Below are 14,794 nucleotides of genomic sequence, written 5' to 3' on the forward strand. Positions count from 1 at the left end.
AGATATTTTTGATGAAATCCGATGGCTCAGTGAGGCCTGCATAGCCAGCAATGACATTTCCTCTCTCAAGATCCATTAATGTACTAAAAACATATTTAAATCAGTTCATGTGAGTACAGTGGTTCAATATTAATATTATAAAGTGACAAGAATACTTTTTGTGCGCCAAAAAAACCCCAAAATAACGACTTTTCAACAATATAGTGATGGGCTGATTTTTCAGAGCTTTATGAATCGAATCAGTGAATCGGAGCACCAAAGTCACGTGATTTCAGCAGTTTGACACGCGATCCGAATCATGATTCGCCACAAAAGATTCATAACGCTCCGAAGCTTCCTGAAGCAGTGTTTTGAAATCGGCCATCACTAAATAAGTCGTTATTTTGTTTTTTTGGCGCACCAAAAATATTCTCATCTCTTTATAATATTAATATTGAACCACTGTACTCACATGACCTGATTTAAATATGTTTTTAGTACATTAATGGATCTTGAGAGAGGAAATGTCATTGCTGGCTATGCAGGCCCCACGGAGCCATCGGATTTCATCAAAAATATATTAATTTGGGTTCTGAAGATGAACGAAGGTCTTACGGGTGTGGAACGACATGAGGGAGAGTAATTAATGACAGAATTTTCATTTTTGGGTGAACTAACCCTTTAATAAGCAGGGCTGGGTGTTGTGATGATGCCATATCTGATTTATAACATCACTTCAATGCTAGTGCTTGAATCATTCCTTTGATGTGAATCTGATCTTTTGCTTTATGTCCATCAAAAGTACATCAAATGAGTTGAAATACTGTAAATGAAATACACATTTTCATCAGCACATGGATGTTTAAAGGAACAAATCTTATTGTGACGTACATCTAAATAAAGCGAATTATCCCAAAAAAAAAAAAAAAAAAAAAAAAAAAAAAAAGTGGGGCGAGGCTTGATTCAATCCGTCGCATACTGATTGGATGGAGGCGGATCTGGATGTGATAGTGCAGTGTACTGTAAGAAAGGGGCGGAGCTTGAGCTGATAATTGTACCAGGTCCAAAAAAACAAACAAACAAACAAACATCATTCACAATAAAATCTAAACATGCATATATTAAAAGGAAGATTCTGGTCATGGCACTCAGCCCTGCTTATCATGTGTGTGTCATGTGACGGGAGGATATCAATATCTCTCAGTGATGTTCATCTGTGCACGTGTTCTGGTGTGTGGCGCTCGACACGTGTGCGGTCACGCATGTTAACATGTCTGGAACCGCTCAGGTGCAGATGTTAGAGGAGGGTTACACATGCGGCAGAGTTTCTCTAAATTACCTTCCTACGATGTTTCCGCAAATCGCTAGGCTGTTGGAAGCGCAAGCAGATGGAGAAAGAGAAGAAACAGGCAGTTAGCAGCAGCTCAGATAAAAGCACAGAAGCTGGTGAGATTTAGAGACACACAAACACACACTGAGAAAAGCATGAGAGGCATCAACGCTGGTTTCACACAGGGTCACTGCTGAGACACACACACACGGGAACACCACAGACTGTTCACTCTGGAGGTCAGACACTGATACTGAGGGGTCAAACTGGAGGAGGGACCACCAGTGAACCAACCTAAATATTTGACTGCATATCTGCAGCTGTTTGTCAGAAAGAGTGGCATTTCTGACACAGAAAACGGTTTCGGGAGCTCTTTAGTGATTTCACTTGAGACAAAGATGCGGCACAGACCGGAAGGAAGCGTGAAGCTTAACGTCATGAATGTTTTCTTTGGGTGAGAACACTGGTTAAACGGAAATTAACGTGTCGTGGATGGGGCAATGACGCTGCCAGTATTGTCAGACTTTTTCAGCTTTTTAGGGTTGTCAGTTAATTAAAACAAAGTTTGGCATGAATGTGGCCGGACTGGAATTTGCCTCTAAATATATTTTTTCCAAATGAGCTCCTGAATAATAAATCAAATATTTTTAACCTGCATTTCTCAATGACGACAGGCCTTAAAACAGTGAGCTGCAGTGAAATTCTACCATATGATTGCAATGTTGTGTCTCTCATATAGGCTGCATATTTTATATATATATATATAAAAGAAAGAAAAGAAATTAAGACGTTAATTTCTGTGAATGCGCAGTGAAGAGTGTTTTTGAACTGAGCACTGCAGCCAATCACAGACGAGTCTGTTGAGCACATGAACACGCAAAATGTGATTCCAGTGTTTATCAGCCAGTTCCTCATATCGGCTTGAATAAAAAAAAAACGTTTAACCCAGTGCATCTTGACAACAGTCATGTTCATTTCCTCTTCTGTCTCTGAATCTACAGACTGTAAAATCCTCTTCCGATCGCTCATTTTAAATGAGTTTCAGGAACGAGGCAGCAGCGGCACATCATAAACACATACAACTGGAAAATATCGAGCCGTTCTATTTCAAATCAGAAGTACATCATGAGGCTCAGGGCAAGGATTTCATTGGTAATACTCAATTACCCGAGCGCTGCAGTGAAGACAGATGTTATCAAATTTAAGCTGCGCGTCTATTATGAGCGCTTCCTGTCATCTATTCTTGGCTTGATTTACAAACGCAGTTTATTAAGTACTTTGATTTTGCATTTGATTATGTTGTCGATTTGTGTACGTCACTTGATGCTGCAGTAAAATGTGGAAATCTTGTACTTTGTGTCTTTCTAAAGTTCTTCGCTCTGTTGATTATTATTTGTCTTTTAGTGCTGAACATCTAAACATTAAGACTTGAAGGTGTTTAGATTTATTCATATTTCTACTGAAATTTCTTCTGTCCAGAGTAAACAGTCGTTTGGCTTTATCTTCTCAAGGTCTAATTGCTCATTTCCCGGTCGAGGGAACAAGCAGGAAGTGCTTCAGTAAACTTCCTCTAGAGCTCAAGCATTAACAGAGCAGGAAACGGTCAAGCGCTTTATTTGGGTCTGTAGTGAGCGATACCTGCACAAACACATGAGCACAGGTCAGCAGAGGCAGGACACACGGCTCACAGCGGGAATGCTGGGACACACACACGCACGGATCTATTACTACACCACGCTCACGGAGCACACACGTGACTGACACGCTGAAGGGCAGCGGCTCACCAGGGTCATGACCCCCATGCGGTCCAGCTCTCGGCTGGGGCTGCGGGACGGCCGGCGGGGCGTGGAGTGACCCGATCCGGGCGGCGAGGCCTCGCCGTGAGATGAACCGTGGAAGGAGGGCGGGAGGGACGCCAGGGAGCGGAAGCGGCCGCCCAGATCGTCTCCGCTGCCCACACGGCTCTCGATCTCCTCGGCTCTCAGCGTCGTGTTCTCCTTCTCCTCCTGTATCATCCTGTCAGGACACACAATCACACACACGCACAGGGTCAGAGCGACACTGCAGCGCTGCTTACTGCACACAACAGAGGAACATACAAACACTGAACCAGAAATAGCAGGACTTCAACACTTCGAGCAGGCAGTCACTAGATGATTACATGCACTCACTTTCATCAGTCCGAATGAATCCAGTATGATTTCAGATTGCTTTATGTGTGCATTATATACGCATCAGCATAGTAAAAGACATTTCAGCTCTAGTTAGCACGTCACACGTCTCAGTACCGTATCTCGTTGTTAATGGCGTCCAGCTGCTCCTGCAGCATCAGGGCGAGAGTCTGAGCGTCTGCCTGTCCAGCAGGAGACAGAAGGTCCATGGAGCTGAAGACCGTTTCTCTGTCATCTTCCACGTCTGACATGTCCATATCGCTCTCAAACGCGTGAGCCACGTTAGCCAGAACATTAGCCTGCTGCAGCCGATCCCACTCCTGCTCGTCCAGCGTCTGCACCTGACAACATCACAGCAGAAATCACATCAACCGCATCATAACGTTATTTCAACATTTACCGCAGCTAGTCTGTGCTTTTACTGCCATCTGAATCCAGATTGTCATGGTTTTTCTCCCACTATTTGTGTGAAAGTCCCGGCTGAAGTAGCTGAAATGACACTGGACACTCAACTTACACTCTCTCATGTTCAAAATCATGTGTGTAGGGCTTATGTTTTAGAGGAGAGACGGGTGTTTTGCAGGGCGTGCAGCAGACGGGACTTCACCTTGGAGGGTTCGTCTCGGAGCGCAGACACACGGCCCTTCTGGGGTCGTCTGAGCACCAGCGCGCCGCTGTAGTGACTGTCCATCGCTGACGACACAGACACCGGGTACCTAAAATCAGGCGTGCCACTCGCATGAGAACGCCTGCGTGAAATAAAAGCCACCATCACAATGCAAAGCAAAGACAAGAACACCGCGGCTGATTCTCATTAGACGTCTTCGAGTTACCCATGATGCAGCAGAGAGTTGCTCCTGCTGCGGCCCCTCTCGTGCTCCGCCCTCATGGTCTCGATCTGGATGAGCAGCTGCTCCTGCGGTCACAGACCAACACGTGTGAACAAACAGCGGCGGGCGGTGAGCGAGAGCGAGCGAGCGAGTCACTGACCTTCTCGTGATGAGCCTCCTCGATCAGCTTCTTCGTGTGCTCCAGGTCCCGGATCAGAGCGTTCTGCGTCAGACAGAAACACAAGCGTGAGGCGTGTGGGACGGTGGCGTGTGACGGTGCGGTGCGTGAACCGAGGCCGTACCTTGTCCTCCAGCGCAGACATGCGCTCCTTCAGGTGCAGCTGCAGCCTCTCGTTGGACTCGGACAGCAGCTTGTCCACCGTCTCCGACAGACGCTTGTTGTGCTCTTCGTTCATCTTCTCTCGCTGACGCGCCTTAAAAACAGTGTGCGGAATATTAGCATTTGAAAACAGAATTTATATGGCATATTTTCCTGCATATTTTCAAGCGCATGTTGTGTGTGATGAAGCTGCGACTGCTTGTGTGTTTCGCTCCAATCATGAAACTTTATGCAAGTTCATATACTTGTTCAATGGTTTTGTGTGTGTGTGTGTGTGTGTGTGTGATTGGAACACGTCTGTCTCTAGAGCTCACAGGTGTCATTGCGTGTATGCAGGGAAAAACCCAGAATTGATTCAGAAGGGTTGAAGTTTTATCTGATGAACACATACCCTGAGCAGCTCCTGGTTCTTCTCCTCCAGCTGCGCCTCCATCTGTCTGAGACGCTCCTCCACGTTCCCATGACGCTCCTCCGCCTGCGAGAGACACACGCATGAGAAAACGGCAACAAATACAAGAGATCCGTCATGCTGTGACAGAAAACAAGTCATTCGATCCGTCTGGAGTTAGTGAAGACGAACGGATGCGTGAGAATGACAGTCTCGATCCAGACATCAGTGTGGCGTTCCTGCGTTCGGATCACAGGTGAAATGATGAACACGAGCACGTGCAGCGGAACCATCCAGATCACAATGAGATGATGATCGTCAGGCACGATTAGGGACGTGCACAAGCACCGACTAGTCGAGTACTCGTTACGCAACTACAACAGCTAGTAAAAGTGGCCAATTGCTCAGGACAGATGAGGATCCGCTTTTAAGAAGGAAAGGAAACCTTGTTATGTTAAAGTCCTGATGACATCAAAATATTTTATAGTTTATTATAAATGATTTATCAGTTTTAAATTCATGTTCTGGTAATCTTGAATCAGAATATCTTCCTCTTGCAGCATCTCTTCTCTTCTCTGATGATGAGGGCGGGGCAACCTGTCATTCACATGAGATCCACCAATAGCAAACCACAACCATCCAATCAGTTCCCCACAGACAAAATCAAGCCCCGCCCTACATTTGTTCTTGTTCCAGAAGAGTTTCTCTCGGATATACGGCACTATAGAGAAGAAAAGACGAGCGCTTCCCCTTTCATGCCGACTTTTACCAACTAAATGCATCACTCACTTTTAACTGATTTTTTCCCTCTCAAGTACTCGACTAGAAAATGGCTTGAAATGTCCATCGACAGAACGACATCATGAGCTCGTGTACCTTCATCTGAGAGTGACTGTCCTGAGAGACACTGAACGCAGAGCGCTCACGCTACACACACACACAGAGAGAGAGAAGGACAGACAGGTGCTGCGGTCATAGAGGAGAGGGAACATGGGAAAGACTTCAGCTCTTAGAACAGGAGGGACAACAGAAACACAAAATTAAAGAGAAAAAAGGAACTAGATGACAGGAAGTGCAGATGCAGACAGAGCTGCGTTAAACACACATATCCTCTTGCTGTTCCTCTTACATACATGTCAATCTCACACGTCTTACAAAACAAGCCAACACATCAGGACTGACACAATCACGTGTAAATTCAGTTAGCAGATGAATGATCAAAATTTCCCTTCATGTTGATGTTCATTATGGCAATTATTAAAGGAGCTATATGTAGAATTCAGAAACTCTTGTTATTAGCGACACCGGTGGCTGTTAAGTGAACTGCAGCAGGAACTTGAAAATTTCTTTGCATTGACATTACAGTACAGAACAGCTTTTTCAGCATTATCTTTAACATTGTATATGCATTAGTTTCATGTGTCATTTGAGAGACTTTCACGTAAATCAGTCTACAGGCTTTCATAGACGACTTAGTAAGTCAGGGAATGTCTGGTTTTTAAGTTCTGTTACAAGCTGTTCACACATTGGCAATAAAAAAGGCGATTAATACATGGCAATTCTTACACACAGCCCCTTTAAAGCTGCACTATGAACTTCGACCTCTCTACTGCCATCTGTGGGCAAAAAGTTACACTGTAGTGTTTTTACATCGTAGTGTTAAAAAAAAAAAAGTATATTAGCTTGTTTTGCAATTTTCCCATCACAGCTGAGCTGGAGTTTTCTTTCCAGGAAGCTTCCTGTTATTAATGCTGCGCACACACAAACGATGCTTTAAAGAGTGTTTCTCTTGCACAAATCAAGAATTAAACTAAATAAAACCAGCTGTCGCTACACCCGTCTGTGGCCTTCACAGCCCGTTTCCCTCGTCTCTTCCGGGGCCTGATCGTGTCTCCTCAGGCCGCCGCCGATTACCGTGGTCAAAGCGGGCCCAACCGTGGTTTGAGATGTGATCAGCTTGAATTTGTTTCTGTCTCAAAGCATCATGAAGGCACGTGTTCAGCGAGCCGTACCTTAGTGAGAGCCACGACCCTCTGCGCCAGCTCTGCCTCCACCTCGGGCAGCGTCTCTGCCTTGCGTAGGGTCTGCTGCAGCTTCTGCTCGGCCAGCTCCAGTCGCTCCTGCAGCTGCCGGCTCTTCTCCTCCACCTGCACGAACACGCCACGCTCATCAGAGAAGATATCACTGGCTGATTACAGTCAACTCTCACTGATGACTCAAACTTTACAAAAGCATCGTGCAATTCAACTTTTCACTTAAATCGCTGATAATTCAGTCTGTAATGAAAATCTGTTAAATTAGAAAGAAGCCACTGTGGTCGATTTAGAGGAAGGAAGTCCCGGGGAAAAAAAACAAACATGTAAAAATGAATAAATAATAAAAAAAAGTAAATTTAAATTAAATATTTTTAATAAGAAATAAATACAAAATAAATAAATTGATTCAAATAAATAAATGAATACACCTTGATTTAAATAAATACATTTGATAAAAAATAAATAAATAAATGAATTTCATTTAAATAAATTGATTGATATAAATAAAATGTATTTAAATAAATAAATAAATAATACATCTAACAGTGCAGTACTATAATGTGTAAAAACGTAATAAAAACTAAATATTTTCCGGTCCCTTATTTATTTATTTTTCTATCATTGTGCTGGTTTTTATTTTATTTTTCTTATTTTTTTGTGGTTGTTGCTTGTTGGCTTATGATTGCTGTTCTTGTGTACATCTATTATTTTATTCTCTACCTCCCTTTATTTTTAGTTCATGCAGAATGCTGTTTGAACATAACTTGCATCATATGACAGATCCATAATTGTGCAGCACCTTCTCAACTCAGAATGAACCTTGTTCTGTCTCTGTTTGCTGCATGGCCCTTTATATTATTAACAAGAGAGACAAAATTCTTATACATATTAAGGATTATAAGTACATATATGTGATATTTCAGTGGTATCTGTAATTGTGTGATGCATTCTGTTAATGTTGAGAAAATCAAAATAAAGTGAGGGGAAAAAAACTATCAATGATATTATTTTTTCACAGTGTTAATCTCTAATGAAACTACTGAGCCGCAGTCTGAATGTCAGGACGGGGGTCCGTGGCTAAATCTAAAAGACTGAAAACCGCTGATCTACAGAATGAGATTTGTGGGTAATTGAAGCACTTCATTTGCTGTGGGTGTTGTGTTTGTGAGGGACGCTGGGAAAAGTGAACTACTGTAACAGCAACCCGACGATGAACTATTCTCTACAAGCGTGAAAACACATGAGGTGCCGCAGACCTGGCAGAACAGAGAGTCCTTGTTGGCGATCTCGTTCTCCAGTTTGTCGTTGAGGTCGTGGACAGACGTGGCTTCCCTCTGAGCCGCCAGGTAGCGCTTCTCTAGCGTGGTGATTCTCTCCTCCATGTCCTCCTTCTGAGCCAGAGACTGAGAGAAACAACAACAGCGTACGGTCACACACTCCGCAGATCCGCTACTCTGTGGGATCAAGGTTCGGTCGTACCTCGCGTATGTCTCTCTGCAGGCGGCTGTTGACGTCCTCTGACTTGATGAGGTCTTTGCGGGCCGTGTCCAGGTCCTCCTCCAGCTCAGCGACGCGGCTGCTCAGAGTCGCCACACGCTCCTTCATGTGCAGGAGCTCTTTACTCTGTCTGTCCATCGCCTCCTGCAGGTCCCCGTTCTTCCCACAATCCTCCTCTGGACCCAGAGAGACGTCTGACAAGCGCTGCTGTAAGCAAACACACACCACTCACTGTCCGATTGTTTCATGAAGACTCTGGGAAACTTCAAACATTTTAATGTCAATTATTCTGATTGATTTTTTTGTGAGTATTCCTTTAATTAGGGCCATAAAAGTCAATTATTCATTAGAAATGATTATGGATTTGAATTCAGCAAGGTAAGAGCAAAACTGAACTGAGCTGGATTACTGATGACCTTTGCAACATGAACACTGCCTGAATGAGCTGAATAATCACACTACTGTCTTCTGAAGAACTGAATGTTTCTTAAATGACGACCTTCACCTTTATTACTATGAAGCTGCTTTGAAACAATCGGTATTGTGTAAAGCGCTGTAGAAATAAAGCTGACTTTAATTACTGGTACAGTCGACTGTGTGTCATCAGATATGAAGATTGGTTAGGGAAAAAGAAAGCCATTTCCAATTCCATTTCATTAAATATATCATTTGGATTATGGGATAAAGCTACATTATTCTTCAGTACTGGACAGATTCAGATTTGTTCCACATCAAACATGTGCAGTTGAGCTTCTGCTGATCATATCTGATGAGCTCCATGTATGTGATGATCATGTTTATTGCAAATAAAACCCTAAATAAAATCTGTTCATCATATAAAGTGATCGTGTCTCTTCAGAAGACTCTGATAAAATGGCAACAGATCTCATTTCGAAGCGTGAAAGTTTTGGTTGCGTGGACTTTCAGTGGACGGACAGAAATGTTTACCTTGCCATTAGTGTTTGGTGCGTCATCAGAGCTGTGATTCACTTCTGCTGATCCGTCCATAAACACCTTCCTCTGACTGCTCTGCTCCTTAACAAACGCCAGCTACAACAAGCCAACGACAGACATTAACCCAGCTGTGACGATGACTGTAGTCAGTATAATCCTGCACGAGTGTGTGGTCTCACCTCTTTATGAGAGGCGGTCAGCTGTTCCTCCAGCACGCTGCATCTCTCCAGAGCCACGCGCAGACGCTCCCGCACCTGATGAAAACACACACATGAAGCTCAGCCCAAACGTGCCACGGAACGACACACCTGTGAGTTTCCTGATGCGCTACCTTCTCGTCCAGGGCTTTGTGGTGCTCAAAGAGAGATTTGAGAGCTTTGAGCACTTCCACCTCACTGGAGACGCCGGCGGGAGACTGCGCCTGACGCTTCACTACGGTCATTCTCAGGGAGCGCTCATGACGAGACACCAGACACTCCAGATGCTCCAGCAACAACTGAGAATCAGAAAACAACACGCACCGATCAGCTTGATCTGAACGGCATTCTCACACGTTTTGACGCCAGACATTTTGCTGCAGTGAATGGTAATTTGAGGAAAAAAGAAAATGTTATGGTGCTATGGTAAATTACTGTGATCCGCTGAATGAATAACTGTGAATGCAAAGAAGCTGATACTCCTAATGATGAAGAAAAAATGTGTAATTATATATATATAACTTGCATGTAAAACTTAAATAAACTTCTAAAGGTCTGAGAACTCACGCGCGTGTTGTTTCTTTCTGCTTTGAGCTCGGCGATCTCCTCCTCTCGCTCCAGCAGCTGCTCTCGACACATATTCACTTCCTTCGTAAGAGCAGCAAATTCCTTCAGCGCCATGAAACACAAAACAACATTAAATGGACTAATGATGATTCGACTTCAAGTGGCACACAGTGATCCTGTGCATCCATCAGACAAACGGCACTTAGTGTCATCCGTCAGCTGACAGTAATGTCATCCATCAGGTTATCATCAAAAGAACCAAAGCCGTTTCTGCAGGTCTATATTTCACTGTATTGAAGTGCTGTGATATGCTTGAGTTAGTCTGAAGTGCTTAATATCAAGCATTTTGGGCCGCTCGGGTCATGCAGCACCTCACTCTGTGACTTCTGCTACCTTTCAAAAGTGTCATTAGAAATGCATCATTCACTGATGTGATTTCATGCTACTGGCTGGAGTTTTCCATTCACAGACCTGATAAATCGATCCTTTGCTGTAAATTTTCATCAATTATAGCACTTAGGCGTTGCAGCCACGATCATAACGATAAACAGAACATTGTCGTCGGGCTCGGCAGGTGTGAGCGGGTCCTAACAGACCCAGATGACGTGTGTTACCTGTGGCAGTGCGCTGTTGAGCTGTCTCTGCAGCGAGTCTCGCTCGTGGCTGATCTCGTGTAGTTTGCTCTGCGTCACACACAGGTTCTCCTGCGTCTCTCTGAGCGTGTCCAGCAGCCGGTCTCTCTCCTCCAGCATAGACACCATCAGAGACTCAAAGTGGCCCTCAGAGTCCGTCTGCACGGGAGAGCCGGAGCCCAGAGCGCTTCCGTTACCGCCGACCTCCGCCTCGCTGATGGTGGGCATCACCTCGCACATCATCTACACACAGACAGCAGAGCATTACCACACTGACGCTGGACTCGTTCTGAAGATACAGCTGCTGAACAAAACAAGAGTTTAACAAGTGTATCGTTTCTTCAAAGAATGCATTTAGGATTCTGCTTCCTTCTGCATGCCCTCAGCAAACCTGTCTGTCATATAACTGATGCTGCTGAAGGAACCGGCTCTGACTGAGAGCTCCAGAACAGCATTCATCTCTGCTACAGTCTCACAGATTTATTGTAAAGAATAGACCAGAGTCGGCTTTTACCAGTTACCAACCTTAACCCTAAAATACAGCCAAAGTCGCCGTGTCACGACTCGTTAAAAAGACTCTTCAGAACTAGTTTTTCACTTCAGAACTAGTAACAGAGGCCTGAGCATTTACTGTCAGTGTAATATAAAAACCTATTTTTTTATTTTTTTTTTATTGCCCAAATTGTTTTTCTATGGTTTGTTTTAGGGCTGGGCGATATATCGCATGCGACTGTCACGCGCATTTCATCAGTAAAGCCGGTTCCCTGATTATCGCGAAATCGCCATCACCTGCTTTCAAATAAAGCGGCATTTAATAGACAGAGCCGTAGATCACTGACAAGCTACGCAATATCGCGTTCATTATCGAAGGCGATTCATCTGTGATAATGAACGCGATATTGCGTAGCTTGTCAGTGAACTACGGCTCTGTCTATTAAATGCCGATATATCACCCAGCCCTAGTTTGTTTGCTGTGGAAGCTGTTTTATGACATAATGAAAAAAAATATTTCACAGAAGAGACGACAGAAGATCGGATCAGTAACAGAAGATCAGATCAGTAACAGAAGATCAGATCAGTAACAAAAATGATCAGATCAGTAACAGGCAGAAGATCGGATCAGTAACAAGAAAGATCAGATCAGTAACAGATAGAATATCAGATCAGATCAGTAACAGACAGAAGATCAGATCAGTAACACACAGCAGATCAGATCAGTAACAGACAGAAGATCGGATCAGTAACAGACAGACAGAAGATCAGATCAGTAACACACAGCAGATCAGATCAATAACAAAGAGCAGATCAGATCAGTAACACAGCAGATCAGAAACAGAGCAGATCAGTAACAGACAGAAGATCAGATCAGTAACACACAGCAGATCAGATCAGATCAGTAACAGACAGACAGAAGATCAGATCAGTAACAAGAAAGATCAGATCAGTAACAGACAGAATATCAGATCAGTAACAGACAGACAGAAGATCGGATCAGTAACAGACAGACAGAAGATCGGATCAGTAACAAGAAAGATCAGATCAGTAACAGACAGAATATCAGATCAGTAACAGACAGAAGATCAGATCAGTAACAAGAAAGATCAGATCAGTAACAGACAGAAGATCAGATCAGTAACAGAGAATATCAGATCAGTAACAGAGAATATCAGATCAGTAACAGAAGATCAGATCAGTAACAGACAGAATATCAGATCAGTAACAGAAGATCAGATCAGTAACAGAAGATCAGATCAGAAACAAGAAAGATCAGTAACAGACAGAAGATCAGATCAGTAACAGACAGAAGATCAGATCAGATCAGTAACAAGAAAGATCAGATCAGTAACAGACAGAATATCAGATCAGTAACAGACAGAAGATCAGATCAGTAACAGACAGAAGATCAGATCAGTAACAAACAGAATATCAGATCAGTAACAAGAAAGATCAGATCAGTAACAAGAAAGATCAGATCAGTAACAGACAGAAGATCAGATCAGTAACAGACAGAAGATCAGATCAGTAACAGACAGAAGATCAGATCAGTAACAAGAAAGATCAGATCAGTAACAAGAAAGATCAGATCAGTAACAGACAGAAGATCAGATCAGTAACAAACAGAATATCAGATCAGTAACAAGAAAGATCAGATCAGTAACAAGAAAGATCAGATCAGTAACAGACAGAAGATCAGATCAGTAACAAACAGAATATCAGATCAGTAACAAGAAAGATCAGATCAGTAACAAGAAAGATCAGATCAGTAACAGACAGAAGATCAGATCAGTAACAGACAGAATATCAGATCAGTAACAGACAGAAGATCAGATCAGTAACAGACAGAAGATCAGATCAGTAACAGACAGAAGATCAGATCAGTAACAAACAGAATATCAGATCAGTAACAAGAAAGATCAGATCAGTAACAAGAAAGATCAGATCAGTAACAAGAAAGATCAGATCAGTAACAGACAGAAGATCAGATCAGTAACAGGCAGAAGATCAGATCAGATCAGTAACAAGAAAGATCAGATCAGTAACAGGCAGAATATCAGATCAGTAACAAGAAAGATCAGATCAGTAACAAGTATTTAATTACCTTGATTCTCAGCAGGGTTTGTTTCTCCTCTTCTCTATAATGTCCAGTTCAATCACAGCTAATACATTTAAAAGATAAACTAAGACGCAAATTGTTCGTCAAGCCATCAAACTTTACGACATGAGCGAAATAAGTCACCGATCACTTTTAAAAAGATCGCAGAGTGAGCGAAAAAATAAAGAAAATAAACGAGGCCTTTATAACGAGTGAGAAACATCACTCCTTCCCAGAGATCCGAGTCTGAAGTGATGGAGAAGACATCCCTGATCGATCAAAGCCCATCAGATTCTCACTGCCATTCATATACACTCACACACACCTATAAATCTCATCAATATACAAATACTTAAATATAAATAAACTCCAACAGCGGCCTGCGCTAGTTAGCATTAGCAGCTAAACAAGAGTAATCAAAATTATAATCCTTAAAGCGCAGGAATAGAACAACTTCAGCGGTTAAAATCTACGCCCAAACCCGACCTTTAATGACGTGTTGTATTTAGAAAATATGAATTAATGAATCGCGTTTATTAGTGTCAATTATTCTGACGCGTCACCATCTGATCCATGAGGAAAAACACCGGGATAAAAGTACAAATCCACCACTTTTAAAGCACAGCGCGCTCTTTAAACGACACTGGCCACAAACAAAGCCTTTCGTCGGCCGGTTTGGGTTCGAAAAACAACAATTAAAAGGGAAAAAAGAGTTAAAACTAAATTTAAAGCGAGAGTTTGTCGCTGCTCCAGTTTCCTGCGCTCGCGAGAGGTCAGGACGTGCTGACGTCACCACGCCAAATCCCATGGAAGATACAAAGACATGTTTGAAAAAAGAAAAGAAAAATATGATAAGCGGGACGAATCCAAGTTTTCAGGGATGTTATCAATTCATCATAATGTACTGCTTTTATTTATTTAATTTATGTAAATAATGTAAATAAAATTAGATGGTTTTGTGTGAATTTATGCGAATAATTGTATTAAATCTAGAGGGCGCAGGATCTCCGGACCTCTATAATGTCTAACCATTCCTTGCATTTAGTGATGTGTGTGAACTATATGACTCTTTTTAGATTTAAATTAATCTTTCTAAAAAGATCTCACTCTATATAAGGATAAAAAGATCTCGCTTTATAAAGGCATAAAACTAGAGAGAGAGAGAGAGAGAGAGAGACCACACTAACTATCATTTTAATCGATTTAATCTTAATTTTATCGATTTAATCTTCTTTTCTTATTTTTGTATAAAAACATTTTCATTCGCAATAACTAAATAT

At 42.6% G+C, this 14,794-nt stretch overlaps 1 protein-coding gene across 10 annotated transcripts in view; it reads right to left on the reverse strand.

Moving 5' to 3' along the window:
- ppfia1 (PTPRF interacting protein alpha 1) overlaps positions 1 to 14,333 on the reverse strand; it is a 35,513-nt gene extending 21,180 nt beyond the window's left edge. For 4 of the 10 annotated variants that reach the window (XM_048168343.1, XM_048168346.1, XM_048168345.1 and 1 more), the window contains exons 1-17: positions 13,521 to 14,332; positions 10,904 to 11,164; positions 10,290 to 10,391; positions 9,857 to 10,021; positions 9,705 to 9,779; positions 9,520 to 9,621; positions 8,554 to 8,778; positions 8,331 to 8,477; positions 7,051 to 7,185; positions 5,042 to 5,125; positions 4,613 to 4,744; positions 4,471 to 4,533; positions 4,314 to 4,396; positions 4,088 to 4,229; positions 3,598 to 3,821; positions 3,094 to 3,325; positions 1,319 to 1,348 (exon numbers count right to left, since the gene is read on the reverse strand). In XM_048168343.1, coding sequence (XP_048024300.1) covers positions 1,319 to 1,348; positions 3,094 to 3,325; positions 3,598 to 3,821; positions 4,088 to 4,229; positions 4,314 to 4,396; positions 4,471 to 4,533; positions 4,613 to 4,744; positions 5,042 to 5,125; positions 7,051 to 7,185; positions 8,331 to 8,477; positions 8,554 to 8,778; positions 9,520 to 9,621; positions 9,705 to 9,779; positions 9,857 to 10,021; positions 10,290 to 10,391; positions 10,904 to 11,164 — 2,202 coding nt within the window. In that variant the 5' untranslated portion in view covers positions 13,521 to 14,332. Of the gene's footprint in view, positions 1 to 1,318; positions 1,349 to 3,093; positions 3,326 to 3,597; positions 3,822 to 4,087; positions 4,230 to 4,313; positions 4,397 to 4,470; positions 4,534 to 4,612; positions 4,745 to 5,041; positions 5,126 to 7,050; positions 7,186 to 8,330; positions 8,478 to 8,553; positions 8,779 to 9,519; positions 9,622 to 9,704; positions 9,780 to 9,856; positions 10,022 to 10,289; positions 10,392 to 10,903; positions 11,165 to 13,520 lie in introns of all 10 variants that reach the window. The other 6 variants (XM_048168349.1, XM_048168350.1, XM_048168341.1 and 3 more) reach the window with 5 other exon arrangements.
- Positions 14,334 to 14,794: the final 461 nt, after the last annotated feature.

The sequence above is a fragment of the Megalobrama amblycephala genome, linkage group LG19 (genome assembly GCF_018812025.1).
Source record: "Megalobrama amblycephala isolate DHTTF-2021 linkage group LG19, ASM1881202v1, whole genome shotgun sequence".
In the NCBI taxonomy this organism is placed as follows: Eukaryota; Metazoa; Chordata; class Actinopteri; order Cypriniformes; family Xenocyprididae; genus Megalobrama; species Megalobrama amblycephala.